Source organism: Toxotes jaculatrix, chromosome 15 (assembly GCF_017976425.1).
Source record: "Toxotes jaculatrix isolate fToxJac2 chromosome 15, fToxJac2.pri, whole genome shotgun sequence".
Taxonomy (NCBI): domain Eukaryota; kingdom Metazoa; phylum Chordata; class Actinopteri; family Toxotidae; genus Toxotes; species Toxotes jaculatrix.
In genome coordinates, this window is record NC_054408.1 from 9,431,661 (window position 1) to 9,459,008 (window position 27,348).

Here is a 27,348-nt window from a genome sequence, read left to right on the forward strand (position 1 = left end):
ACCCCCAAACCAGACACGCCCACACTCAGCACACAGAGCTGTGTGAGTTTGTGCGTCGAGCTGCTCCAAGAAAGGCAAACCAAACCCAGAGACGCTATCAGGTTCATTTTCATACGATAATTGCGAACAGGTCGCAGTTTTCAAGTAAAAGCTTACACAAACACAAAAAAATAAATAAATAAATAAACACCACGTGGGAGAGAAAACTTACTGCGTGCACTCCTGAGGCGAGGATGACAAGGGAGATGCACAGAAGCAGCAGCCTGCAGTCAATAAAAAAATGACAGCGTTAATAATGCTGATCGGTTAATCCCGTGGCTATGCTCTGCGTTGGAATGCGCTCATATTGTGTTTACCTCAGATTCTTCAGTCCTCTGTTGTGTTGCCCTTGCATGGTCCCACTCATGCGCACCGCAAACTTGAGTCCTGCGCCGCTGTTTCACTTGTAGACGCAGCTTCTACAGCATGACTGCCCGACCTGAGGCACACCAGTACCACCAGTGTTAATAAATCACTGGTTAACCACGAGTCGATACATCTGATCCACATGATTAGAGTCTAGATACATACACAACTACTCTCACTGTTTTGGCTGTGAAGACCTGCTGCTTAACATGAAACTGTTCACACTTTCATTGATAAATCAGTTGTCTTTTCTCGAGTGTATGTCAATAATTTGGTATAATTTTAATAAAATACATTACTTACAGTCACCCCAAGTTTGCGCGCCGAAGGTAAGATGGAGGAGATATCAGTCAAGGGGGGAGAGACGCGCCTGTTCCCGGACTGAAAAGTTTCAGGTCACCGGCCGAGGTGGCACCAAAACCCCCTAAAATATTGACACAAAAAACAGCAAAGTATGCAGAGTAGTCCCTCTCCTTACCGAGAAAAGCCAAAGTGTTTCTAACTGCAGAGTTGTGTCCCTTTGCATGGGCGAGGGTGGTCGTTTTGGGTGGGGGGTGTGGTGCTGCAGAAACAAGACCAAGTTGCACTGATCAGAACCTCACATCGTCTCGGACAAAGATGCAGCTAAACGTGCTGCCCGTGCTCCGCCGATAAACCGTGAATTACCTGAAGAAAGAGGACGAGAAGCGGCTAACAGGTGGTTGTTTGTGGGCACTCCGCACTGACGCGCACACAGTTTCCACTGCGCACCGCCGCGATGCTGTTACCGTGCAGCACCCTGTTACTGCTGGCGGCTCTCTACTCAAGCGTAGACCTGACAGGGGCTGAGGTAAGTGGACGAAGGATCTATGACACTTTTATTGTTGTTGCTGTTGTGTTTACAGGTATACCTGAGCACAAGGTATCATTTGAACTGTATCTGATCATGATAGTGTGAGCGACTTTCAAACTGAGCGCGGCTGAGGACTCTTGAATACTTTCTTAAAGTCATGCACCAGCTCTCAGTCTATGTGCAACCAGCTCTACCTTATCTCTTATATACTCAGTTTGGTAACAGTTCATTTATTGTGTTCAGTGGTTTTAGTACCTTAGTGGTTTAAAAAAATAACCAGTAAACATTAGTTTCATCATCACTGAGAAGCACATTCTTTTTTTCTTTCTTTTCCCCCCAGATGTTTATCTTTTTGAATCTGGTGGTTTTTTGTGTTTTTCTTTTTTTGTTGTAATTCTTTTCTTTTTGTTGGGGCTCTGTCATGTTGCTCTAAAACCTTTAGTTGGGTCTTCTCCCAGTCCAGCCTCCTTCAGTTCTGCTGCAAAGAGAGAGAGAGAGAGAGAGAGAGAGAGAGGGAGAGAGAAGGGAGAGGGTGGGGCACAGTGCCTACAGTAGCTGAAGTGTGTGTGTGTGTGTGTGTGTGTGTGTGTGTGTGTGTGTGTGTGTGTGTGTGTTAGGGGTATGGCAAGATAATGAGTGATGTGTATGCAGTTAATCATTGGTATGTTTAGATAATCCAGTTAAGTTGTCATGAATGTGTCTCTTTAGAATCGGGACAAACCTCTTTGGTCTGTTTGATATTAAGCATGTTTTATCATAAGCATCATGAAAAATGTCCACTTCTGTCTGTAAGTCTGAGTGAGGTGTAGCTGCTGTATGTATACCAGTTATTATTTCAACCAGATCAGAAAATTAGCCAGTTTTGTATTGCTTGACAAGCTTGATTGTGATTTGTCGGTTTGTCACTCACAAACAGGCATGCGCTGATCAAGTTGTTTCTCTCCCCCATTACTGATTCCAATTCCACGTCTCAGGATATCTGCTGAGACCGAGTCCCAGTCCAACACCAGCGCTGTTATTTTCCCACATTTAATCTGCAAACCTCTCTGAACTCACTACAATCATTTTATGTAGTTGGTGACCTGCCATGACTCAATAGATGTTACTGATACCAGAAAGACTGGATTTTAAAATGACATTGACACAAACTGTGTTTTATGTGGATCAACAAACTCTGACTATTTTGATGCTTTGCAGATCCAGTTTCTGCATATTCAAAGGCAGATAAACCAATGAATGAGTTTAATGGAAAACAGAAGTGGAGGAGAAAAACTTGCTGCATGTGCTTCAAGTCTCCCCCTGAGAACCAAGACATTTTAGTGACTTTGTGCATGCTGGCATTCTCGTGTCTGTCGAGATTCAGCCTTGTTGGGTCAGCTTCCTCTGAAAGGCTTGTTGTATTTTGGAGCACAAATGGAGTTTCCAACAGAAACATCACTCACACCAGAGTAGGAGAAATCCAGGTGGGTGGGCGCAAACATTGCTGGACTGTATGAAGTGTAAAGATTAGGAAGAACAAGCTGTTAATCATTTGGTGTTATTGCACAATGGAGCAATATGTCATGTTTCAGAGAAAATTAACACCTCACAAGGGACTGGAGTGGAGAGTGGAGAGTTTCTCCATCTTCCAGGGTGTTTTAAGGTTGTATTTACATCTGTGATGGATTCTAGCTGCAAGATTTTGTACCAAAAAAACACTTTGAGAGACATTATTCAGGATATTGGTTGCAAATGTCAAATCAAGAGTGACATGTGATCTACATGTTAAAAAATGCAGTATGTCACAAGAACCTCCCCCTGTAGCTTGTCTCCAAGTCTCTCATTGTCAGCACAGTAAAGCCAGTAAAGCTTCATACATCCATCCATCTTCCAGGGTGTACTTGCAGCAAACTAACTAGAGTGGCTTTGACGTCCCTTTCGCCAGATGTTTCATCAACAAAACCATCATTATTCACTTTATTATTCACAATAATCTGCATTTCTCCAGTCAGACTGAGCTTTGATTCAGGGAGCTACATAGAATAGAAGTGCCAGATGCCAGGAGCCAACATAACAGGTTAAACAAAAGCAGCAGAAGCAACTTTTATCCACTGCCTGCCTGGATTTAGAAGCACAAACATGAGACAGACACAGGACATCTGGACTGAGGAGCGGAGGACAGAGGAGGTGTATATCTGGCTGAACATTGTGTCACTGATCAGATGACATCAATGAAAGTGGAGCAATTCGACCTTCTGATTTTTTTTTGTTCTTTTTGTTATTAGTTGCATATTTTCTCATCCACCCATGGGAGGTCCAGAACAGGAAGTTTGTGATCCTGTCTGGGGATTTCATCCATCCAAAGCTGCACAGGGAACAGAAATGGGCTCTTCTTATCAATTATATCCAGAACAGTGACACAAATACTATAGGCTGAAATGCAGTTGTATTTGTTTCCTAACTTTATATATTCTTGCTTCTGTGTCCTGCTCTTACATAAATTTGAATAAATTTGAAAATTTGGCATAAATGCTTGGCTCATGTCCACAAAGCACTTTAGTGTGTTTATCTCTTCTTTGTCTCCACATACACAGACATGTGACGCTGACTGAGTATCCGAGCCTCCTGTTTGGGCTCCGTCACAATCAGTGGGGGCCTAACTAAGGTCAGGAGTGAATATACAGTGTTAAAAACTCACAGTCTACCACTGATGTAAGAAAGTACTTACAAATGTGACAACCTAAAGTGTAGCATGGGTCAGGCTGACTTTAGAAGGGCAAAAATGCAATCATAATACAAGATTGCCTGTACCCTCTCTATTCAGGGATGAAGCAACAAGCTAATATTTAGATCTACACAGACCTTTGCTCCCAATTTTTTTCAGAGCATCATCTGATCCTGAGTGAATTTCTCCACTGTTTACATAATATCAACAGAGTGGAGTTTCTCTCCCTTGGCGGTCATTTAATCTGGTCAGAATGAGTCATCAGTAATTCCTAAAGGAGTATGAGGAGGAGGAAGAAGACGGGCAGATTAACAGATTCCTGGAGTGAGAGTTTGTGTGTGGGATGTTGGATGGAGGGACTGGGAAAGGCGATTGGTGGTGGGAAAGAAGAACCTCTCTGTGCTGCCAGGTTCCGGCTACTGGCTTGGCCATGATGCTCCAGGACAGGGTGAACCCCGGGGAGGATGAGCACAAGTCAAATATGGAGGAAGCAACACTGAGAGCTGATAATCTCTGTACAGCCTGAGGAATGTGTGTTTATTGTCAGTTGAAAGCTGAGAATCTTGATTAAGTCTTGGTCTGTTTCTCTTACTGCCCGAAGTGCAGACAAGGCATCTTGTAGTTTGGTCTAGGCCTGATCCTGTAGACTAACCTCCTCCCCAACACCCCCCCAGAGACAACAGCTGACTCTGTCACTGCGACTGGCCACCAACCAAGCGATGCACCCTGGGAAGACACAGCCTGCCTGACCCCTGTCCCCAGCGTTGTAAAAATGCCTACATTTGGAAGAGTTGTGATTGTGTTTGTGTCTCTGTATTTTGACAGGCGTGTCTGGGTGGCAAAGATAATTCTTCTCTGACCTTGATACTCACTTTGTGTGGCAGGTATGCCCCACTTTCTGCCTGTGGGTGTTTCACTGTGGGTGTTCCCTGTCTGTGCCAAGTAAGGAGAGGATTAAATAGTGGTTTAGCATGGTAAAGCCCTTTTCAACTCCCTGTGGTCCAAGCATCATCGAGGAGGCATTTCATTCAGATTTGTCACAGCTGCATTTTACGGTTTACATTTAAAAACACTTCTTTTGTCCCACGATAATATTTTCACTTTAACTACCTCAAGATCAGCTTGAGTGTTATCCTCAAGATCGGTTACTTCCCCGAGGTGTATTGTTATGGTGAAAGCGTAATTAAGCTGTTTAACTGTGAAATTGGTGAGTCATAAATGACATTTGTGGTTTGAACGGAGATGGTGTAATGGATACGTCTGTCTGACAGGGAGGTGGGAGGTGGAGAGTGATGAAGAGGGAGGCTGTCAGAGGAGGGAGAGGGGGAGGCGATGAGGCTGTGAGCCCCAGAAGTGGAGGAATGTGTGTCGGAGCCAGAGATGATACCCCGTAGCAAATCTTTTAGTCTCACTCTCTGGTCCTTGACCTAAACTTCCACCCACTGCTGCCAAATTGACCAACTGATGGAGGATCATCAAGACAGTGATGATAATGGTATCATTAGATTTATGACTTTGTATTGGTCCACATGAAGTGAAGAGTGAAGTTTTGGCTGTCGTCTGCTTCAGCTGTTCCCCTTGTCAGTTTTCGGCCTGAAAAGTTTTTGTCTTGTGCTGCCTTACATACAAAGGACAGGTGCAATACTAGAGAACAGTGTTTAGTCAATGTCTCCATGAAATGAAAATATTTGATTACTTTATTGCAACCCTCTTATTATACTTAAGGTCTGCGGTCACTGTGTGTGTCTATGTTTGTTACCTTTACTGGACACTGCTCTTCTGGGTCTGGGTGTGACTGTGTATGGATGCGTGTTTGTTCGCAAATGGAAGTGACGCAAAATTGCAGGCTTCAGTGATCTGGAGAAGTGAACTCAGAGTCTCAGGGATCAGAACTTCGCATTAAACTTCTGAGTGACTACCTGTTCATCCTGCGTAACATCTGCACATAATGAAGTAATTTAATGCTTCACCTAGTATTGTTGCTGCTTTTGTTTGTTCCATGCAGAGCTGCTGTGGAGAAAGATTTCTGGAAAGGCCCTGAGCTGGAAAAGTGCCTTAATATCTGACATAGAAAGTCAGCCAACCTTCTCTTGCTCCTGCATTACACCAGCCTGGCACATTGCTGGAAAATTTTAGGAGAGGGGCTTGTGTGTTTGGGTTCTGTGTGTGTGTGTGTGTGTGCGTGTGCATGTGCGTGTGTGTGTGTGTGTGTGTGTGTATCTATAAAACCACATCACATCCCCATGACAACAATCAAAACGCACACTGGTCATGCACTATCCTATTTTTGCCACAAGTGTCCCTCTTGTTCCTCTGATATAAATACACATGCAGAAATGGGTCCTCTCAAATAAACACATAGAGTCTGTCCATTCTCCCAACATTATACACTTACCTACATTTCTTATTTGCCTATTAAGTCATTAGCTCGCCTCACATGCAGAAGAAATATTTAAATCAATGACTTTAAGTATTTTATGTCTTATTTTTGTTGTATCGCACACTGCACAAGACACGACCAAAGGTGTCTGTAAGAAAGAGGCACTTTGTTCATATAGAAATTCATCCAAATCAAATAAAGATCAAATCAGAAGCAGCTGATCTTTTGCACTGCACTGTAGAACTGAGAGTTTCTGAGCTGATGTTATACCTGGAGATCAGTCAGGGCAGTTGTGGTTTGGCAAATTGTAAAGGATCACTGCACACAACAGATGTGTGAAATTCTTCACTTTTGGTTAAATGTTTCAAGGAATAACAAAGTTATAGGTTCTCACCTGACATTAGAAACAGTCACAGTATATCTGTGGAAGAATTCATTTTTATCCAGTCCTCCATTTCCTAAGTTGTCCAGTCAAAGAGCCAAAGCGATTCTGTGAATGATAGAGACAACACACGAGGTCAGGAGGGTATCTGAGAGAACATGAGCTCATGGGTTGCGACATGACACAGTTGGACAGGATCATGGAGCAGGAGCAGGTGAACCCTCCTCCTCCTTGGATCTTGAATGGTTTAAGATGTCGTAAAACACAGCAGAACTAATGCTTTAATGTGTCTAAACATTAGACAGAGTCAGATAAAATGATTTTGAAATTTTGGTTGAATCCCATATTTAAGGAGAAATTCTACAGATTGTCTGCTTGCAAGTAATACCGTCTCTCACATTACAAGACTACATGAGGAAATAAAGCTTCGCACAGTACACACTGTGGCAAGATTCCTGCCAGAGGGAGCTGCACACTTACAGATTCCTCTTTCACACACACACTTATCTCTCTCTTTTAACAGTGCAGATGAGATGATTAGGAGAGAGAGTGACAAACAAAGTCACTTCGTGTGTTGAGGAGGTAACGGATGGAGCCATGATGAATACAGGAATACAGCTGGATGCTGCTACTGCTGAAGGAAAAAGAGGCACTGAAGGCAAAATTATATTACAGACGAGACAGCCACATGCTTCATATTTGTTCCTTTAAAAGTTAACTGATCAATGCCAGAATGTGGTGTATGTGGTGCGTGGTGCCTTTCAACATGCCTGAGAATGAATGAGATGAATGGTGAAATTTTGTATTTCTCACCTGAACATGACAGTGAAGTCTGAAGTGGTGTAATCTGTTTTTTAACTCTGACTGTGCCTGACTGCTCATACTGCAGACCTCGCTTATTCCATGCACACTCTTCTATGCATAACTGAGTTAGAGTTACTCTGAATTTTTACCAGGCTGTTATTGCACTAAATTTACAGAGGAGGACTGATAGAAATAGCAGATTGTGAGTGGGATCCAACTATAATTCAGAGGACCTAAGAGTGCCTGTGTATCTATACCTAGAGCCTTGAACCTCTTTCCTGGAAGAACAGATGCTTTATTCATCTCCTTCTGTGTTGCTCTTTTATGCTGCTGCTGGTCGCTGCGCTCTGTTGGCTTGCCGGACAATGAGAATTGTTCATTTATGTAGCTGTTATTCTTTCAAGGTATTCCAGAAAAAAAAGGCTTAATCAGATAACTTTGAGTAGGAAATAATCTAAGCCGGTCACATGATGTGGTTCACATCGGGAGAAGACGAGATATGCTAATCTTTCAATGCATAGCTGAGTCTGGGGGTAGATTAAGACAGTTTTAGCTGACATGCAAGCAGACCTGTTAGTACTTGGCATCGCTAAAGCCTCAGGGCAGTGAAATCTGTATGTTACAGATGCTTCATATGTTCAAACGGCAGTGATGTCATGGTGATGTAGGAGATATGGCCTGATCTGGAGCCCTTTAGCCCCATTATGAGGCCATACATCTAAAGTATACAGCCTGATAATGGGGATAAAGGGTTCAATTATCCATTAGTTTGTTGCAGACTTGGAAGTGAAGTGCCGGAGCTAAAGGCTGTCTTTCTCTGGTCTTTGGAATTTCCTCTCTTTCTCACATTTATTCCTACTCTTTTTTTGATGATATTATTTTCACGGGACGATTTCCTTTTTTGGACAAACAACATCAGTGTATTTGCAACATGCAGAAACGCCTTTGTTAAAAATGAAATAGAGCTTACATGCACACACATACACATACTTCCTGTATATGTATACTCCAGATGGAAGCATTGTGTCACTTTGCATAACAATGATTCTATTGCTTCTTTGTATAAATTACTAACTGGCATCCCAGATGCTTCCATGTAACACGTGTTACTTTGAGACAGAGGGAGAGGCTTGGTTTTATTTTTCAAATTTAGTTTTCAAAGTTTAAAGCTAAAGAGGTTAAATGTGTTCTTATAGCTGTGATACTTGTGTGAGAATATTCCAGATTAGATGAATTTGGCTGGTACTCGAGTCACAGAGGTCACTCCTTGTCTTCACGTGCTGACGTTATTCCCAGATACCAGAGCACTATTGAGAGAGACGCGAGGCTGACCCAACCCCTTCTTGTCTTTGTGAGCATAAAAGGCAAGGAAGAGGCCTTCCTCCTTAGAAAAAGAATGGCTTCCTAAACCCCACATCCTGTGGCGCAACGCAACACATTCACAGAGGAGCCACAGGCCGAGCTGAAGCACTCAGAGATCCGCAGCCACTCACATGAACTGAACTGGCTGATTCTCAGAGACAACAAACGTCTTAACAAAGTAATTGTTGCTTTCTCTCCCTCCTCCCATCTCTCTTTGTTTCCACCTCCCCCTGACCATTTTCTCCCCCTCACTGCCTCAATGCCAGCCACCATTTGTTCAGAGAGAAAAAGTGCAAAGTTTGTTCTAGTTTATTGTCAGATTTTATTTCTAGGCCACAGGCATCCAAAACTGATGCAGCTGCAAACAAGCAAACAAGAGAGAGACGTGCAGAGGTAGAGATTTCGATTTGATGTTTGTGTTTATTAGTAGTACTTGGACCGATCCTGTTCCTGTGGGCTTGTTGAGGAATGTTTTTTTTTTCACTATGTGGAACAATAACTGTTCAAACCAGTGATGTGTGGGCAAGTGAACTGAGCCCTGCACACAAACCAAAAAGTCCAGACCACGCTACTGTAGCAAGATAAATCCCACAGCAATGCAGATTTCTGTTCTTAGATTTTAGATTTCTATGGCAGAGACACAGTATCTCCTGCCTTTTAAGGCTAAAAATCATGTTTTATCCTCAACACAGAGTCAGCTTCAGGGCAAGACTGCAATCATGGGTGGAGTGCTAGTGTGTGTCCATGTGTGTTTGTGCAGTAATTAGAGCCGGAAAGTTCCCTCTAAAATCCAAAAGATTAGTATGAGTCTGGTTTAATTTGTTAACAAGGTAACATTTTGTCCACATGCACATTCTTACGCACACAATCACTTGAAGGCTGAGAAAGAGATGAGTTACCAAGATGACCCTTACACTCAAAGCGCTGTTTGAACATCTAAAACCCCTCTAATGGCCTGACCAGAGGTTATGGGGTCAACAGGATGAGCCTGTGAGGGTAATGTGACTGGTCAAGATGGGATGCAGATGGACCACCTGATTAAGAGAGGTCAGAGACCTTTGTAATTTAAGGTAGGAATATTGTATAGGATGAGTTAGAAGCATTAAAGTGCTGTGGAATTTGCCTAAATGCAGCTGAGTGAAAAGTGGCCAACTGTGGTATTTGGTATTAGTCGTGACAACTTAAGCACTGTGGTGAATTTGTAATGATGTTGTTTATTTGAACATGTGGACTTTTTTGGGGGCGGTTTGGTTTCAGTGTCATACATTCAAAAGTATCATGAATTTCTAAGTATCATGTTTTGTCAACATATGCAGTGAGTGATCAGTCGGGTCCCAGCTTTTCATGGTACCATACACTCATACAATTCAAGCACACACACAACAGTGTGCTGACCAGCAGGGGCCTGAGAAATTGTCTAAAACAATTTTCCCATTTGCTGAGTTAATTTTGCACGTGAGAATTCCTGAGTCCACTGTGACCATGGCTGGCGCTGTCTTACAGAAGAGGACTGTACAGCGTTCCTGCTTCATGTCGCATGTCTGCTGACATGTCCTGCAACTTCTGCAACTTGTGCTCAAGTGAAATCCCAGTGTTGGCTGAGATGCTAAAGCTAAGTGTAGATCAGCATGACATTGATAAGTGGGTGCTGTATTTAATGTTTTTTTTTTTTTTTTTGGCAGAGATATTGTTTTCTTAACTTTGAGACCCCACCACTTACAGCCATCATGGTTTCCTGGCCCCAGATTTGATGACAGGCCACATTAACCTGGTCACGCTTGGTCATGCATGAGCAGACTGGTGACTGACAAGTACATTTGTTAACATTATTCATTAACGTGTGACTATGCCCATATGTTTTTTTCTCATATATATATTTAGGCAGAGACTTTCACTCAGTCATTTCATATATTTTCTTACAATTTTAGATTTTCACAGGGAAACATAAGTTTAACATAAGTTTAACATAAGGATGTGACCTCATGAAGCTTGCTAAGGTTTAGGATTTCAAAGATGTTCACAATGTCTGGTATTCATTTTTAGGCTTGTGTTTTTATCCATTACATGTGTGCGTGTTTCTGCACATGCTCTTCCATGTGTGCAGGCATGATTTGGGCCCTTCTGTGTATGTATGTGTGTGTGTGTGTGTGTTTGTGTGTGTGTGTGTGTGTGTGTGTGAGAGAGAGAGAGAGAGAGAGAGAGAGAGAGAGAGAGAGAGAGAGAGAGAGAACAGCTCTCTGCAGATGCATCTGCTTTTGGTTACAGAAGCCCTGAATTATTTCTGCGGTGTAGATGAATACCTGCTGCCTGCAGCCAGAGCAGGACATGTTTTACATCAAATTGGTCTCAGCAAATAAGCGCTACAGGACTCCTTAAATAAAGGAAACACAAAACATATCCCTGGTTTATTACAGAATGTGCATATGATATGTCTGTAGGTATAGAACTTTCAGTTTAACCTTGGGTTCCTCTGGAGAATTGATGTCAAACTACTGTGTGTTGGTTATTTGAAATGCTAAAGGAGGCAACCTTATGTCTTTTAGACATTTTGTGCAGTGAAGTGGGCATTTGTTAAACAACAAATTCAGTATGAAGCTACAGATAATTGTCTTGACAAAAAAAAAAAAAAAACACCACAGTTGCCTTTTTTAGTCTATTATGTTTCGATCTGACTGAATTTCCTCACTAATTAATGTTAAATGATGCTTGCAAAACAATTTTATGCACTGAAAAGAAGAACATATGAAAGATGTTTGGAGAATCTAGTTCACATGAGCAGTTAATGTGAGAAATTGGTGTGGCTTATCTTAATATCTAAAACATGCTGTTTCACATTGTACCATTCCAGTTCGTGCACGTGCAGCTCACCCTCACACAGACGCACATTCATGCGCTTGTTTACAGAGCAAGTTGCACCAGGAGCCTTGTCTTCCAAGTAAGGCAGTCAGACAGAAAATTCCCCTCCTCCACTTCTGTTCTCTCATCCCAGCCTCTCAGTACCAGAGAAGGCCAGGAATGTCAGAGCAGCACAGTTCTACCCAGCTAAGTCTGAAAAACTTCTTTCCTCCTACAGTCTATCTTTTATTATTCTATTTTTTTTCTGTTTAGCCCCCACTGCTGTTTCAGTGTGTGCAGCTGAGGACTGTTGTGACAACAGCATAGTTGTGGTCAGTAGCACCTGTGATCTTACTGACCTTAAAATAAATACAAAACCCTAACCCTAACCCTAACATCCAAAGCAGAAAACTATGAGTCAACAGAGCCGAGACACCGATCTCATGCAGTTTTTGTGACATCAGAATCAGCTGAGTTGTTGCCGCAGTAAGATTTGTGTAGGTGTGTTTTCTAATTTGCGCACATGAGCTTGTGTATATGCTGTTGTTGCTTCTTCTTTTACAAGGGATTGCACCGCCTCTGTCGCACTGTGCTTCACAACTGCCTCATTTAATGCCGCTTAATGAGCCCTGCCGCCAAGTGAGATCATTTATGGAGTAAAACTATCCTGAGTGTCTCCATATGGAAGCCATGATCTGTGCCATAAGCATGTCTTTATGGAGTGACTTACACAGGTTAAACATCTACGCTACTGTAGTAAATTGACTGTAACAGAGCAGGATCCTGTTTGATGGCTCGTAATGTTGGTGCTGTATAAATGGCTTTGAAACATTTGTTATCTGTGAAGGGAATGAGAACGACTTTTAAGGGGCACAGGAGCATGTAAGGTGCTGCATAACTTCATGTGTTATTTCAAAGGGACTCACTCAGTCTACAAAAGAACCCACTTACTGTTGTCATAGTTTATGTGAATGTTTGTAGATACGATCAGCTCAGCAATGTTCCACAATATTTACTGGCAGGACACAAAGCCAAAATCTCATCGGATGTCATTAAGAGTAATTAAGTCAGCCAACTTAAAATCAACTGAAACAGTCGACCGCCCAAAACACAGAAAAAAATGTAAACACAAAACCAAGTGATGCAACAAAATGGTGCACTTCTTTCCACATGGGAAAGCTGGTGTTGTAATACACTTGGTTGAGAAGTCAAGTGCCAGTTTCAGTTTCCTGCAGTGCCTAAGGAGAAACAACTGAGTCACAGGAATAGTGACAGTCTCGGTGTCCAGCTGTCTAGTCTAAATATGCCTTAACTGCACTAAAAGGGAATAACTGAGGTAAAGGTATAGTAGAGTAGTTACAGTGACTAAGGTTATGGGTGTATTGATGAGAAGAAGGGCACACATACTTAACAAAACTCTAGAATACGAAGTAGAAATGTACAACTGAGATAACATTGTTATCTGTTTTCCCGTTCAGTACAATCCATATCAATGTGGAAGGAAGGCTCCTCTCTGCCTGAGAGGGAATTCTCCTGTCAAATCATTTTCTCTGGCTACATAGATTTTCACACTAGCGGGTCAGGAAAACTTTTGTTTTGTTTTCTGAAGCCAATAAACAGTCTTCCGCAGAACTTGTGTCCTGATAAGAGGAGTCACAACCTTGGTACGTGACTCTGGCTAAAGATATCAGTATCATAACTGAATATATTAAGATTGGTTATGGCTACACAGTGTGAGGACCAATTTGAGCTTTAAACCACTGAAGTGAGGACATTTTGGGAAAGTGAGGAAACTGTTTGAGGGTCAAGACTTGGTTTTATGGTTAGGGTTAGGCATTCAGTTGTGATGGTTAAGGTTAGGCTAAGAGGCTAGGGAATGCATTATGTTAGTGAGTGTCCTCACAAAGATAGAAGGTTGTTTGTGTGTATTTTGAATGAGAGGAATTCATTTAATCTAATTCATACAGTAATAAGTAGGCTACCATAATTGCAATGCCTTGACTGGATCTTATGATGTTTGTCTGATAACCATTATGTTAGAAGGTTAACTTAATGTTGGGCTTTTTTTCAATGTTTTATTGGTTTGTGTCTGTTTTACTGAATATGAATATACATGTGTAAAACATGAGAACAAGGATGTGAAATAACAAATCCTCCCACGCTTAAGCCCCACCCCAGTAGTAGTGGGAGGTTACGGCAGGAATGTGCTGGGAATGTAATGTCATTTTAAAGAAAAGTCAAGTCTGTAGATGACATTGACCAGATGTTTGTGTGATCTTCATTTTCCTTTAACATGGAAGGAAAGTCACAGTGAAACACCTACAACTGCTGTAAATGTCCAGTCAATTCAGAGTACAGCATTGGTGGGAACAGTTCTGCCCCCATGAGGAAAGAACCACTACTGCTGTTATACTACTCATGAAACCTGTGTTCATAATGTATGCAACAGGGTAGGATTTGTGCAGTTATTGTAAATGTTTCATACCAGATAGAAGAGTTGAACATTTTAGGAGACACTGAAGTGCTCTTGCCATGTTTGGAGCTTGTCTGCACAGCACGAGGAGTGGATTTGCCCACTTTGGCAAGAAGAACAGAAGCAGTGAGTCATACAGCCTGAACGACTGACATACAAAACTGAACGACTTTACCCTCCAGGCTGCAAAGAAAGTGACCCTCCATTGTTTATCCTTCTCATAAAATACCCTGTTGCAGACTTAGGCATCTTTACAAAATTTTGTAAGGCCTGAGTGACAAAACAGAAAACAGAGAAAACATCCATACAGCTGAGAAACTGACCATAAGCAAACAACAACTGCAGAACAGATGAGTGAAATTCGCAAATCAAACAACCTAAACAGTCAGAGATAAAAACTCTTGAGACTGGAAAAAAAAACTTCAGAAAAGCAACTTGCTTTGCAACTTTCCAAATTTTAAAGCTCAACTCTGAAGCCAACATGGACAAGAAGTCCATAAAGTTCTCAGAAAATGATCATTTGAACACCTACAATTCTGCTTGGTTTACATTAGAAGTGTTTGTGTTAACTTGCGGATCTCTGGACTGGCATCGCTTGCTGGCTGAGGCCTGTAATCTCAAGAACAAACGTTACTCATCACCTCTTCTGTCCTGAGCTCATCTCACTGCTGGACCTACGTATCTAATGATGTCAGACATATCAGGCAAGGGTTGTTTAAACATCAGGCCTTCAGGGAAGAGGCTTGAACTGACGTAACTCCCAGAACCTCTGACACATAACACAGAGCACTGAGATATATGTCAGTCTTAATTACGAAGGTCTGTGAATGTGCCTTTGTGTACTGTGCACAAATCCTGGTAGTTACACCCACCCCATCCTCTTCTTCTGTTGACATTTTATTTCCCTGACAGATCACAAATGCACTGTCATATACATGCAGTTATGATAAGATACTGTTTTGCACAGTGCCCAGTGAATGTAAACACTCATTCACTGGGCATTTTTCACAGTTTGGTGACATCCATGCCTGCCATCCAGACTTAGGAATGACATAAACACTTGTCCAGAGACACGTGAGGCTGTCTGCTGGAGAGGTTTACTGGCTCTGAAACAGATTCTTCAGAGCTCAGTGACTCACCAGCCACTGTGTATTCACAGTGGACATTAACACTCATCACTACAGAGCTGCAGGGCGCTGCTCACTCTGTTTGCTCTGTGGAAGATCATGCTGCTTGGGCAGATTAACATCATCTTCATCTCTTTATTTTCTCACAGTCTCTGGGTCCAGCAAAGTCCCACACATGTACACCCTGTACTGTGCTGGTAGTCTGTACCACAGTGTGGAAGACTCAATTATATGTAAAGACAGAGCATTTAAAGCATTACTTGAGTAAATGTCTTTTTAATTAAATGTGTAATAAAAGTATCAAAGTAAAAGTACTCATTTTGTAGTATATTTTACTACTGTATATATCAGACCATTGGATTATTAGTGCTGATATAAACATATATAAGCATTTTAATGTTGAAGTCATAGAGGGGTTGATTAGCTGTTTCGTTTACAGTTTAAGTAGAAACAAGCACACACTATCATTCTTTTCAGTCTTATTCATATTCAGAAGTTATTCTAGACAGTTTATAAGATTTATAAAGCATCAAAATGAAGGATTAGATCAGGGCATTCCTACAGTCACAAATGTTGTGGAATAAAAACCGGAAAATATCTCTTAAGTGTAGTGAAATAGAAGTATAGGTAGCATAAAATAGAAGGTAAAGTAAAGAACAAGTACCTCAGAACTGTACCGTGCTTGATTACATTTGTTTTGTTATTCTCCACCACTGTCTTTATGTTCTTTTCATCTTAGACTGAACTGAAGAACAGGTAAGACCGTCATCCACCTTTCACCTCTATGATGAAGGCCTATAGAAATTTTATGGTAGAAATGGTTCCATGGCTCATGGTATAGCGAGATAGTGAAGGCCCTCATCGTGCTAGATATCCGAGGATCTGTATGATAAGGTTCTCTTAAGATCCCTCTTACCTGCAAAGCTCAGATACCAAATCAGGACGTCATCCACTTCATGGCTGTAGGACTCATTAGCAAGATGTTCTTTTTGTGCAGATGACAGCTAGCTCTTTGTACCTCCGCTTCCATCTGTTGTTTGGGTTCATGATGATGAATTGTGGACCTGGAAAGAAAACAAACTGTAGGAATCCAATAAGCATTACTTTGATCTACCTGCAGATTACTTGCACCCTCTTTGGAGACCCAGCAGCAGACATCACAGGGTGGTGGCTTTTCATCACACACCCAAGCACACATAACATCTTCATTGTTTGTGTCAGTTTGTCATGCCTACCTGCATGTAGGAATGTCTTCTCACTTAAGTTGTTTCTTAAAGAGGACAAGAGGACAACGAAAAATGCAGACAAAGAGAAAAAAAAATCTGACAGACAGAGCAACAGGTGAAAGAGGGTATACTTTAGCAATACTTAACCACGAGCTACTTACTTTAGTGGTGCTGACAATATGTGAGCGTGTTCCCTCATTGCATTAGCGTGCCCCAACTCCCTTGATGAATCAAAAAAAAAAAAAAATCATGTTAATCCAACACCAGCTTATTGCTGCAAGCCTACAGGTTTGCCGTAATAAAACACACATGTGCTCCATGTTCAGAGTTAATATTTCCCTCTCTGCTGTTCGTCTTACGACACTAATCTGATTTCAAACAGGTGTTCCTGAAGTTTTCCTGTGGCATAATAGAAAAAAAAAACAATTAAAAAGCCAGAACTGTAAAGGTGAGGTGAAGTGAATGGCAGGTGTGGAAGGGAGTGGGAATGGGAAATGATGTAGTGTAGCCACACGTGCAACTTAGTGCAAATAGAGGAGAACAAGTGCACTGGGACAGGGTGTTGGTATTTGGGGCTCAAGATCCAGAGAGTGAAGTCTATTTCCCGTGGTTTCCCATGGCTTTAGGGCCACATATTGATTCATTTATCACATATGTTTGAGAGGATTTCATGTAACATGGATGACATGGAATATTTTTGGAGAGGACAATGAGTTATAGAAAATGTAGAATTAAGAATGACTTATGTATGAGAAGTCAGGTTTAGAAGGTTGGGAAGGGATCATGATGAATGGTATTGGAGCCCTTTATTTGTTGTGTGTGTGAGAACGAGAGACAGGCAGAGACATATTTGTGGGTAGTGTAGCTGTGAACTTTGCCTGAGTCTGCAGAGCCTGTCCAAAGCCGTGACAGGCTCTTGGCTGGATGCCTTGCACGTGAGTCCAGCAACAGCTGGAAGATGGAGGGAAAAGGAGGAGAGGAGCAATGGAAGAGTGAGCCAAGGCAATGGAAGCCAGTTCCCAGGCTCCAGTCTCTGGAGACCTCAGAGGAGAGGAAGCAGGCGAATGGGGCAGGGGGCACTGAAAGGGCCAAAACCAGCTGCACTGATGTCCTTCTGTCTCAAGTAGTGCTTCAAAGTGACGCCTTGATATGGCTTAAAAGTAACCTGATTACAGGAAATAAAGCCCTTCTTAATTTTCAACAATATCATCAGTAAAATTAAAGCTACTATACTGGATATCTTGATGTTAACAATTTATCAAATGACTAAGTGTATGTGAACAGGGTCGCTTGTAGTGACAAAGTCACAGATAATTAACAGAACTAGTAATGTTGCTGGTAATGTTGCTGTAGAAGCAAATAAATTGATCTTTCTTATCAACTTGAGTGATATTACCTCAATGTTGTTTTTACAACTTGTTACTGCTGCCCCCAAGTGGCCAAAAAGGAGAAAGAAAAATCAGCTGATGTGGCTTTAAGATGCAACGGACTGCAGAGAGTTGGTGAAATCCTTTTACTGGTCTGATTTATAAATGCTCATCTGTGGGAGAGATCAGCAAAGTTTGCATGTAAACATAGCAGGAGCCCGTCTGGCTGCTCGCAGTTATGATTTACAGTGTCAGTGGAATATCTATGATCCATCTGACAGGGGCAGGACCCTCACATGCTATAAAAGAATGATGGGGTTATAGCACACTTCACACATCTGACGAATGACATCAAGAGACCCTCAGCAGGTGTCTGTTATATTGTCCAGCTGGTGTACACTATTTCAAATGTTCTCTTCTCCCCATGTTTATTTTCTTTCTGTCAAACACAAACTCTTTCTTGTCATTCAAGAGATGGATCATTAATTTCTATGTTTCTCTTCATCCCCAGGGTTGTGGGGCATCATGTGGAAAATGTGACTGCAGTGGTGTGAAAGGAAACAAGGTGAGAATTGTGTTTACGATTTAATTTTCCAGTTTCACTAACAGTCAAAACCTTACTTCTTTTTTCACTACAAAAGTACAGACTTTGTAGGCTCATCACAGGCCGAAGCAGCCGCGACAGCGATCTCTATGTTCTGACTATTGGGGTCCGTTCAGTGGGACCAACAAGAGCTGGGTCTAGGTGGAAAAGTAGTGGACGAGGCTCTGTCAGTCACGGAACAGAGACCAGGACAAGGTTGAATTAGAGCATGTCTGGACACACAGCTGGACTAAAGTCTTTAAAGGCCATCAGATGGAGGGAAGCTCTCAGATACAGATGTGCTATGTAAGTGGTGGGGGCACCATGAACTGGCTGTGAGCCCTTGAGCTGTCAGCACTCTACCATGACTGTTAATCAGTGTCCTGAAACACTAAAAGTTGGTATGAACTGACTTGGGCATAGTTTTACTACTTCTTACTACAGTTTTTTTCTCTAAGGACAGCTGCTGTAATGGCAGCAGCAATGGTAAAAACATCAAATTACAAACAGACATTAAAGGATAAATCTGGTGACATTTTGTGTTATTCTTATTGTCAACAAATCCCATGAACAAACAAACAAAACCAATATTGAATTCACCCCTAACAAGTATTGTGTGTATAGCCACAATCTGATATAGCTTATTCCTCAGTGTCAAGGCCACCATTGTTTGCCCAAACCATTAAATATACACCAGTGTGCCACACCAATGCATTGGGTGACATGAACATTGGGCACTATAGTTTATTTTGAGTCAATCTCACATACACCCTCTTGCTGCTGTAAATTTGCACAAGAGCTCCAAATCCACAGCAGAAAATAGTCAAGCCAAAATGTAATATTTTACTCCTGAGTAACAATGCCTGGTTGTTTGAGGGAAATATTGTGCTTTTTAAATAATAAAAAAAAAGAAGTAACAATTGAAACCCTTATGTTATTAAGTATTTAGAGACATGCGAAGACATTGTTGATTTTGGACTTTTCATGGATTTTGTTGATTGTAATAGAACATCACCAGCCTCATCTTTTAAACTGTAACTAACCTTTGAGGTTTTTTGGTTTCAATCAGAAACAAGTACATATTTTCTGTGTCCATGGTTTAAATATAAATACTTGCTTACTTTACAAACTGCAGTTTGTTGTATAAGTGATCTCAGAGCCAAAAATAAATAAATAAATAAATAAAATAATTGCTTTTTAAAGCATTGGTTCCTAACCTGGGGGTCAGAGCCCTCAAAAGGGGTCACAAAAATGATTAACAGGACACGAACCAGAAAAAACATTAGTTCAGTCTCATAAAATAATGTTTATTTTTTCTGACTTTTCTCTTATCTTTGCCTTTTTGGGAGTGAATACTGGAATAATTTCAAAATAAAGAAAAAAAACTCTTTTGTTAAATGGTCACAACCAGTAGACATATTCAACCTGTAAGCAAAGTCACAAGATTCCTTTTGTTGTCACAAGCAAAAAATGTTGGGAACCGCTGCTTTAGAGCAGTTGCAACTAGGTCTATTTTGCACTGCTATTCCAGCTGTTTTTGTGCAACGTGTATTATTGGCTCAGTTATATCAGTCGACTGCAGGGTGTTATCTGTCCTCTTAGTGCAACAGTCTGGCCTTTTATGGCTCATTCTTACAAAAACAGTAGCCAAACATTCAGCTCATTCAGCAACAACAGATGTACTGACTGTGTTAAGTGGAGCCCGGCCAATCCACTGTGGATTCAAAGCACCTCTGTTTTCTAAGTTGCTGAAAGACCCCAAACAGCCTTCCCAAAATCTGAGCTTTGTTCCTTTATATATATAATATTACTTCCTGGTGTCTCACAATGGGAGTTGCCACGGTAACCTTTAGATGATTCCCATGGTTCAAAGTACAATATTTCTCTGCTACCTGAGAATAGTCAGGTGTGTTGTGGTCAGGGAATGGAAATTGATCCAAAACTAATAGTTTTAATATGGATACCTTTTTATTTTATGCTGAGTTTTACTCATCATTCTCTTCAGACTTGGCAGCTCAGAACTGGATTGTTAAGATTACTGGAGCATGGCTCTCTTCATGAAACAATTCTTCCACCTAGTGGCAGATAATGGATATGATACATCTGAATTTTTCTTGGTCAGTTTTAGGCCACTGTGAGGGACACCTGAGAAGATTTGATGTGATACAATATTTGTTTTTATTGTCAAATATTGGAAATAAAAAGCTTTAAAACATTTGAGCCTACATTATGAATTATAATGCAATTAGAAATGTTGTGTTTTGCAATCATATCTACTTTTTGGACACTTTTACAATGATGAAGGATGACATTTCATAATCTCTCGGGTTAAGATGATCCCAATGAACATAATGGGGAGAAATACACATTTTTGAATGCTTTTAATTACCTTAAAAGTGTTTGAACTTGGTTTAGATATAATTTTTTTCCCTTTAAATTCCTCATTGATTGTGTGAATGCTAGATTCACAGTAATTAAATCACAACAGTGGCTAAAATTGTTCCTTCTCATCTAATATAATGCTTTTTGTCCTTGTATCATTAACCTGACGACTTGTGTGTCACAGGGTGAGCGTGGATTTCCTGGTCTTCAAGGTAATATGGGATTCCCAGGGGTGCAGGGACCTGAGGGGCCTCCGGGGCCAATGGGCCCCAAGGTCAGTACATCTTCACACACACAAACACATTAAAATGAATCACCTTAAATAACTTTGGGTGGATCTACTATTTATCTCCTAGTCCAGACATGTGACACTGTGAACTGGTTTTATCCCCACTGATAACAAGTACATGGAAGACACATACACACACGTGATTAAAGTTTAGATAGACAAAAATAGAGTTCATTGATTTGTTTAAGAAACCAATACTTCTGATTATGCAATTTCCATTTTTGTCATTTTTTAAGACAATAAGGTGACTCCAAGGCTTGTTAGAATTTTTTTTTGTATTACTATAATCTCTATATCATGTGTCTCTTCTTAGGGAGATCAAGGTGAACTTGGGGCCCCCGGACTGAAGGGAGTGAGGGTAAGTAATTAACCATCAAAACTGGGATACAATATGATTTGAATGGTATGATCTGACATGGGAAAGACTTCTATTTCACAAATTATTTCTTATGTTTAAGCTGTTGTATTATCCTACAGTAATGCTGACATGTTTGTGGTCTTACAGGGTCCTCCTGGTCTGCCAGGTTTCCCAGGAAATCCAGGACAACCAGTAAGTCTCTTTGATGTGACTTCATGTCTCACATCTCCCAATAATCCAGTAAATTCACCCCATAACAGGAAGAGTATGGTCTAACATACAATCACCCTCTAAAAAGTAATAAACCCTAAATAACATGCTTTTACATTATACTGTCATTAGGGTTCATTTTAATTTTGGATGGTGTGCAACAAAGCATATTTGTGAGGAAGCTGTGTAACTACAAATGGCCTATTTGTGTGCTCCCAATCTTAGGGCATCAATGGACACGACGGCCCCCCAGGTCCACCGGGTATCCCAGGATGCAATGGGACGAAAGTAAGCCACTTATGAAAGTTCTAAAATCAGATTTGTTTGCCCAGCTTTTGTGTCCAACCCCAATATTTTCTTTTATTTAATAACCTGAAGACTGTTTATCCCGTCTGACTATGTTGTGGGTGTGTGTGCGTTTCAGGGGGAAAGAGGAAGGGATGGCATTCCTGGTTTTGTTGGTCTTCAAGGACCTCCAGTAAGGAAGCACAACTCACATGACAGTCAACCACCCCGATGACCAGCACACATTTCAGTTATTGCTATTGACTTGTGAAAGCATTGTGAAAAAAGCTTTGTTTTTATCCTGACTGCTCAGTGTTTTTGGAGAAAGTCTCCTCAGTCCATATGGGATTGTACTAAATAACAGAAGTTCAAACATCACAACTATAATTCTGGAATTACAAGATTTCTACATAACATAGCAATATGTTTACTAAGCAGTATCTCAGAATATGAATATTCATCCTCCCAGTATATGCTACATACAAAGATCTCTTTCCACTGTGCTCTCTTTTCAGGGCATGCCAGGACTTCCTGGAATGAAGGTCAGCTGAAATTTATGAAGCTTTACTATCTTATATGTAATTTCTTTTTTCAAGCAATACAAAAATGCCCCAGTCTTCCAATTTGATGATGCATTTATTTTTGTTTTGTCTTCTACAGGGTGACCCTGGTGGTGTTATTGGGATTATTCCCTTGAAAGGAGATAGAGGATTCCCTGGCACACCTGGATTACCTGTGAGTTGTGTGTTTGATTGCATGTGTGTTCTTGACGTTGCAATTTGTTAAGTCTGTGTGTTAATAGAAACAGTAAAAAACTTAGACAATGTAATCTGAATTTTTATGTAACTTCAAGCTCTTTCTACACACGGCTTTCTCTTGCAGGGATCAATTGGACCTCCTGGGCCTACCGGACCTCCAGGACCTCGTGGCAATCAAGGACTCAAGGTGAGTTCCTTTTACAGTGACAGGCTGTTTATTATAATATGAAGTTATGAACCAAAGAATCTACACAGGAAAGAGCATAAATCTGGAGATACTGAACTTTTATGACCTTTTATGGCAGATAAATGGTAGATGATTTGTCACTGTTCATCTATTAAATTCTGTATTGATCAAACAGTTTGTTCGACTGATTGGATAACTGTGTTTGGCAGGGTGATCCTGGCCCTCCTGGCCCCCCTGGAGATAAGGTAAGACTAATCACACATTCAATAAGTTTCACAATAAATTTCACAAAGTCCACCATCTTCTGACTTGATCATCCAGTTGAGATGTCATAGGAACCTTGTTTTTTACATTTCTGTAGGGTGACAGACTGGCTTTTGTGAGTGAGAAAGGACAGAAGGTGAGAATTCTAAATTTTTTTATAAGCTCTCTGCAAAAAAAACAACAAACAAAACACAGATCGCATACAGTCTAATAGTAGCCATAGAAATAATTTTAACTATTTTGAGAGAAAAAGAAATGTTTATGATTTTTGTTAGACCTAACAATTTTCTGTGAAAACCGTGTATCTCCAAAATATCAACCTTTCATGAGCTAAGAAAAACAGCCCTCTTTTCACCGTTGTGACTCTGAAGTTTGTATGAAAAAAATCTAAATTGCCACTTTTTATTCAAGTTTGGGACTGATTGTTCATGCACGGTTCTTGTGAAAATGTATTTGGCTGTTGTTGATTGTTGCCATCTCCCTGTAGGGTGAGCCAGGGTTTCAGGGCCCTCCCGGTCCTCCTGGACCATCAATGGGAGTGGAAGGAGGACAAACCACAGTGCAAATACCTGGACCACCGGTACTCCCTCAGTTCTATAGAAACTGTACAGAAACTGCTATGTTTTGCATTTTTTAAATTTTCTCTGTATTCTATATATTAATATATATTAAATTCATATTCATATTTTATGTATACATATACATATTTTTAAAATGTAAATCTGTTCATAAAAAAATATAAAAGACTACATTGGATTCTTTGTTATTTCCTGAAAATGTTTGTGTGTTTTATTCCTAAAGGGACCCAGAGGATATCCAGGAGAAAAAGGAGATAAAGTTAGTATTTTGCATTCAAGTGCTGAGGTGTATGACTTACATTACTGTGCACACAGGCTGTTTATCTTTTACTTCAGCTTTGTACTTTTTTGAGACCCCTGATTTCATTTGCAGGGCTATTGCATCCCCCATCTTAATGGTATCAAAGGTGATACTGGCCCTCCTGGACCAAGCGTAAGTGACAAAAATATGTAAATATAAAAATACATAAAAATTCAGGTGCACACTATAATGGTATGATAAATGAGGACAGACGTTCAGCATTAGTTTCGATTGTAAGATTTCTATGCAGATTCTTCAAAAGTTTGAATGTGACAAGGAAAACAAGCTTTTTCATAATGTGTCATTAGAAACAAGTTTGTGTGTAAATTTTGAGTGACACAGATTCAGTAATATGTATCAGTACGTTTATTATTAATCCCAGTGACTACAAAATTAATCAAAGTATCTGTTTCTGTGATTTTAGGGTAAACCTGGTAAAGATGGAGAGGATGGGCCAAAGGTAACAAGATCTTACAGTGTTATCCATCTACTCTTCCGTCCAACAGTTGTTTTCTTTCATGTTTTAGAATATTTATAGCTAAAGTACCACATACATTCACACAGGGAGAAAAGGGCTTTTCAGGAGCTCCTGGATACCCTGGCTCTCAGGTAACTAATACACATTTTATTTAGTCTACACATATTCACACATACCATAATTCGAAACTTAAACTATATATTTGTTTTTTTCAGGGTGAAAAAGGAGAAAGAGGACCACCAGGTTATGTAAGTGATGTCTCCCCTCTCTATCTTCTAGTTATATATATGTAACTCTCTGGAGAAAATCCACTAATGTTGCCATTGTATACTGTCTTCTATGACTAGTTTGAGAAAATTACACCTGATTTCATCACTTGAGCTTCTGTTGAGAAGTCATGCTCTTGGTATCTCTTGGTAAAACTTAGACATTATCTTAAAAAAATAGCCATGCATCCTTAATATTTTGTATTTTTTAGGGTGATGGTTCCCCTGGTGCTCCTGGTCCTCGTGGTCCCCCAGGATTACAAGGAGAAAAAGGTAAAATGAGGCCATAGTACAGCACCACATGTTCATACTGTATGTGGACACACACACATGCATAAAGAGATCCCAGTTCCCGCAGTATCCATTGTTTGGTTTCTTTTTAATCTACAGGTTTTCCTGGGCCCCAGGGAGAGGCAGGTCCACCAGGTAAAATACCAGAATATTTCAATGTAATATAACAACACTGCAAATACCAGTCAGACACATGATAATCAAAACAACCCACAAACTTTGGCTTTTTGATTGTTCTTCAGGCCGACACATTGAAGGGCCTAGAGGAGAGACGGGTCAGAAGGGTGACATGGGTGAGAAAGGAGACAGGGGTATGGAAGGAGAGTCTCTGGTTGGACCTCCAGGACAACCAGGAGAGCCTGGACCCCCTGGACCACCAGGACCCCCAAGTATGTCTCATCTTTAAATACAACAATCACTTGAATAATTGACACCACGGGGACACTTACATGCTAATGTATGTGTGTGTGTGTGTGTGTGTGTGCGCTATGACATGGCTGGGCAGTTGACTCCAGTGAATGTAACATTGAGAAAGGTGCTCCTGGCCCACCTGGACCTCCAGGGTTACAAGGAGAACTGGGACAGAAAGGTAAGGTTGGCCGCAGTTACTGCTGATTAACACAAGTAATCAATTAATCAGCCCGTTTGTGGGCACGTGTACCACCAGGAACACCGCTCCTAAGAGCATCAAAGGAACTTTTATCTTCAGCATCAGTACTACAGCAGGACTATATGGTGAGGACATTTACATGATTTGTTTTTAAACTGAAATTTCTGTGACTCCTTGTAGGTGACAAAGGAGATACCTGTATTCAGTGTGAATCTTCCGGCCCACCTGGATTACCTGGTCCCCACGGGCCTAAAGGAGAGCGTGGTGAGTGGATCTGTTACATATTTTTCTGTGTATTGGCAAACACTGCAATGAGTATTGAATGAGCTAAGGAGGTACAATGTCTATCCTCACCTGGCAGGACCTCCTGGGCCAGTAGGAAGCAAAGGAGAAAAGGGTCAATCTGGCCTTCCTGGAGAACCTGGAAGACCTGTGAGTAGAATAATATCTGAGACACACTGACAAAATCCAAGCTGAATGTTTTCACAGTTTCACTGTGGAAAATGGAGCAAGAGAAATATATCCAATTATGCCATTCTTATTGTCTTCAGTGCATGACACATTTTTTTAATCTGTGCAGGGTAATCCAGGGAATCCTGGGTTGAGGGGAGCTCCTGGTGCTGTTGGTGAACCTGGGGACATTTTCATAGCTCCTGGCTTGAAGGGTGACAAAGGTCTTCCTGGTCTTGCTGGTTCACCAGGGCAGCCAGGAGTGAATGGACAGCCAGGGAGAGATGGCCCCCCGGGCTTTCCTGGCATCAAAGGAGAACCTGTAAGTTTATGTGTGTGTTTAATATGATGAGGCAGTAGGATATCAGGACAGCCTGAGCTCTACTCGTAGAATGAATGATTGATCTGCCTGTCAAATTATAATGGATGACTTTGAAAGAAAAAAAATACAAACTGTTCAACTTCATGAGGATAGGAAAAGTGTGTTGTGTTGGCCCAAAAATCAATAATTGCCATTATAATTTAATGTCAGGCTTTTAAAAAACAGAGATTCCCTTTCTCTAATCTTGCTTTCAGGCCAAAGAGGGTATCAAGGGTGAGCGTGGACCAGATGGGGACCCTGGTCTCATTGGGGTCCCAGGAGAGAGGGGTCCCCCTGGTCTGCCAGGCATCGGTCGACCAGGAGAGCCTGGAGAGAAAGGCGGTCAGGGGAGACCAGGAATGCCTGGAGCTCCTGGATCACCAGGTAGGCATAAGAGCTACACAGGTACTGTAAAAAGATGCACTCAAAGAAAACTAATATTAAATTGTATCTCTACATTGCATGTGAAACTCAACAAGCACACACTTGTACCACACACAAAAACCTACTATACATGTGTTCATTGATGACTCCTACCATGTGTCCACCAGGTGCAAAAGGTGAGCCAGGTGTAAGTATGAGCACTCCAGGACCTCAGGGAGCGCCTGGACCACGAGGTGAAAGCGGCAGACCTGGACTTCAAGGTGAGCAACATCATAGTTAACATGTTTTCATTTTTGTTCACGTGCAAAAAAATCTATTTAAATTTGCTTCTCAGTAAAGAATGAGAATGACTCGGTAAACAAAATATTGTCTTTGATCAGTAAAATTGGGGTGGAGCAGAGTATGATCATGTAATT

At 41.1% G+C, this 27,348-nt stretch overlaps 2 protein-coding genes across 4 annotated transcripts in view; one reads left to right on the top strand and one right to left on the bottom strand.

Annotated features, from left to right (window-relative positions):
* col4a2 (collagen, type IV, alpha 2) overlaps positions 1-1,201 on the bottom strand; it is a 52,709-nt gene extending 51,508 nt beyond the window's left edge. For all 3 annotated transcript variants that reach the window (XR_005895393.1, XM_041057472.1, XM_041057471.1), the window contains exons 1-4: positions 1,072-1,201; positions 709-967; positions 357-478; positions 212-263 (exon numbers count right to left, since the gene is read on the bottom strand). Coding sequence is in view for 2 of the 3 variants with exons in the window: in XM_041057472.1 (XP_040913406.1) it covers positions 212-263; positions 357-406 (102 nt within the window). In the remaining variant the exon portion in view is untranslated. The remainder of the gene's footprint in view (positions 1-211; positions 264-356; positions 479-708; positions 968-1,071) is intronic.
* Positions 1,103-27,348, top strand: part of col4a1 (collagen, type IV, alpha 1) — a 35,888-nt gene continuing 9,642 nt past the window's right edge. The window contains exons 1-27 of the mRNA XM_041057473.1: positions 1,103-1,234; positions 18,409-18,462; positions 21,047-21,136; positions 21,465-21,509; positions 21,657-21,701; positions 21,945-22,007; positions 22,144-22,197; positions 22,520-22,546; positions 22,665-22,739; positions 22,887-22,949; positions 23,159-23,194; positions 23,311-23,349; positions 23,701-23,793; positions 24,015-24,050; positions 24,165-24,224; positions 24,517-24,552; positions 24,657-24,701; positions 24,786-24,818; positions 25,049-25,109; positions 25,227-25,262; positions 25,370-25,516; positions 25,633-25,716; positions 25,918-26,001; positions 26,099-26,169; positions 26,318-26,509; positions 26,764-26,932; positions 27,100-27,192. Coding sequence (XP_040913407.1) covers positions 1,163-1,234; positions 18,409-18,462; positions 21,047-21,136; positions 21,465-21,509; positions 21,657-21,701; positions 21,945-22,007; positions 22,144-22,197; positions 22,520-22,546; positions 22,665-22,739; positions 22,887-22,949; positions 23,159-23,194; positions 23,311-23,349; positions 23,701-23,793; positions 24,015-24,050; positions 24,165-24,224; positions 24,517-24,552; positions 24,657-24,701; positions 24,786-24,818; positions 25,049-25,109; positions 25,227-25,262; positions 25,370-25,516; positions 25,633-25,716; positions 25,918-26,001; positions 26,099-26,169; positions 26,318-26,509; positions 26,764-26,932; positions 27,100-27,192 — 1,903 coding nt within the window. The 5' untranslated portion in view covers positions 1,103-1,162. The remainder of the gene's footprint in view (positions 1,235-18,408; positions 18,463-21,046; positions 21,137-21,464; positions 21,510-21,656; positions 21,702-21,944; positions 22,008-22,143; positions 22,198-22,519; positions 22,547-22,664; positions 22,740-22,886; positions 22,950-23,158; positions 23,195-23,310; positions 23,350-23,700; positions 23,794-24,014; positions 24,051-24,164; positions 24,225-24,516; positions 24,553-24,656; positions 24,702-24,785; positions 24,819-25,048; positions 25,110-25,226; positions 25,263-25,369; positions 25,517-25,632; positions 25,717-25,917; positions 26,002-26,098; positions 26,170-26,317; positions 26,510-26,763; positions 26,933-27,099; positions 27,193-27,348) is intronic.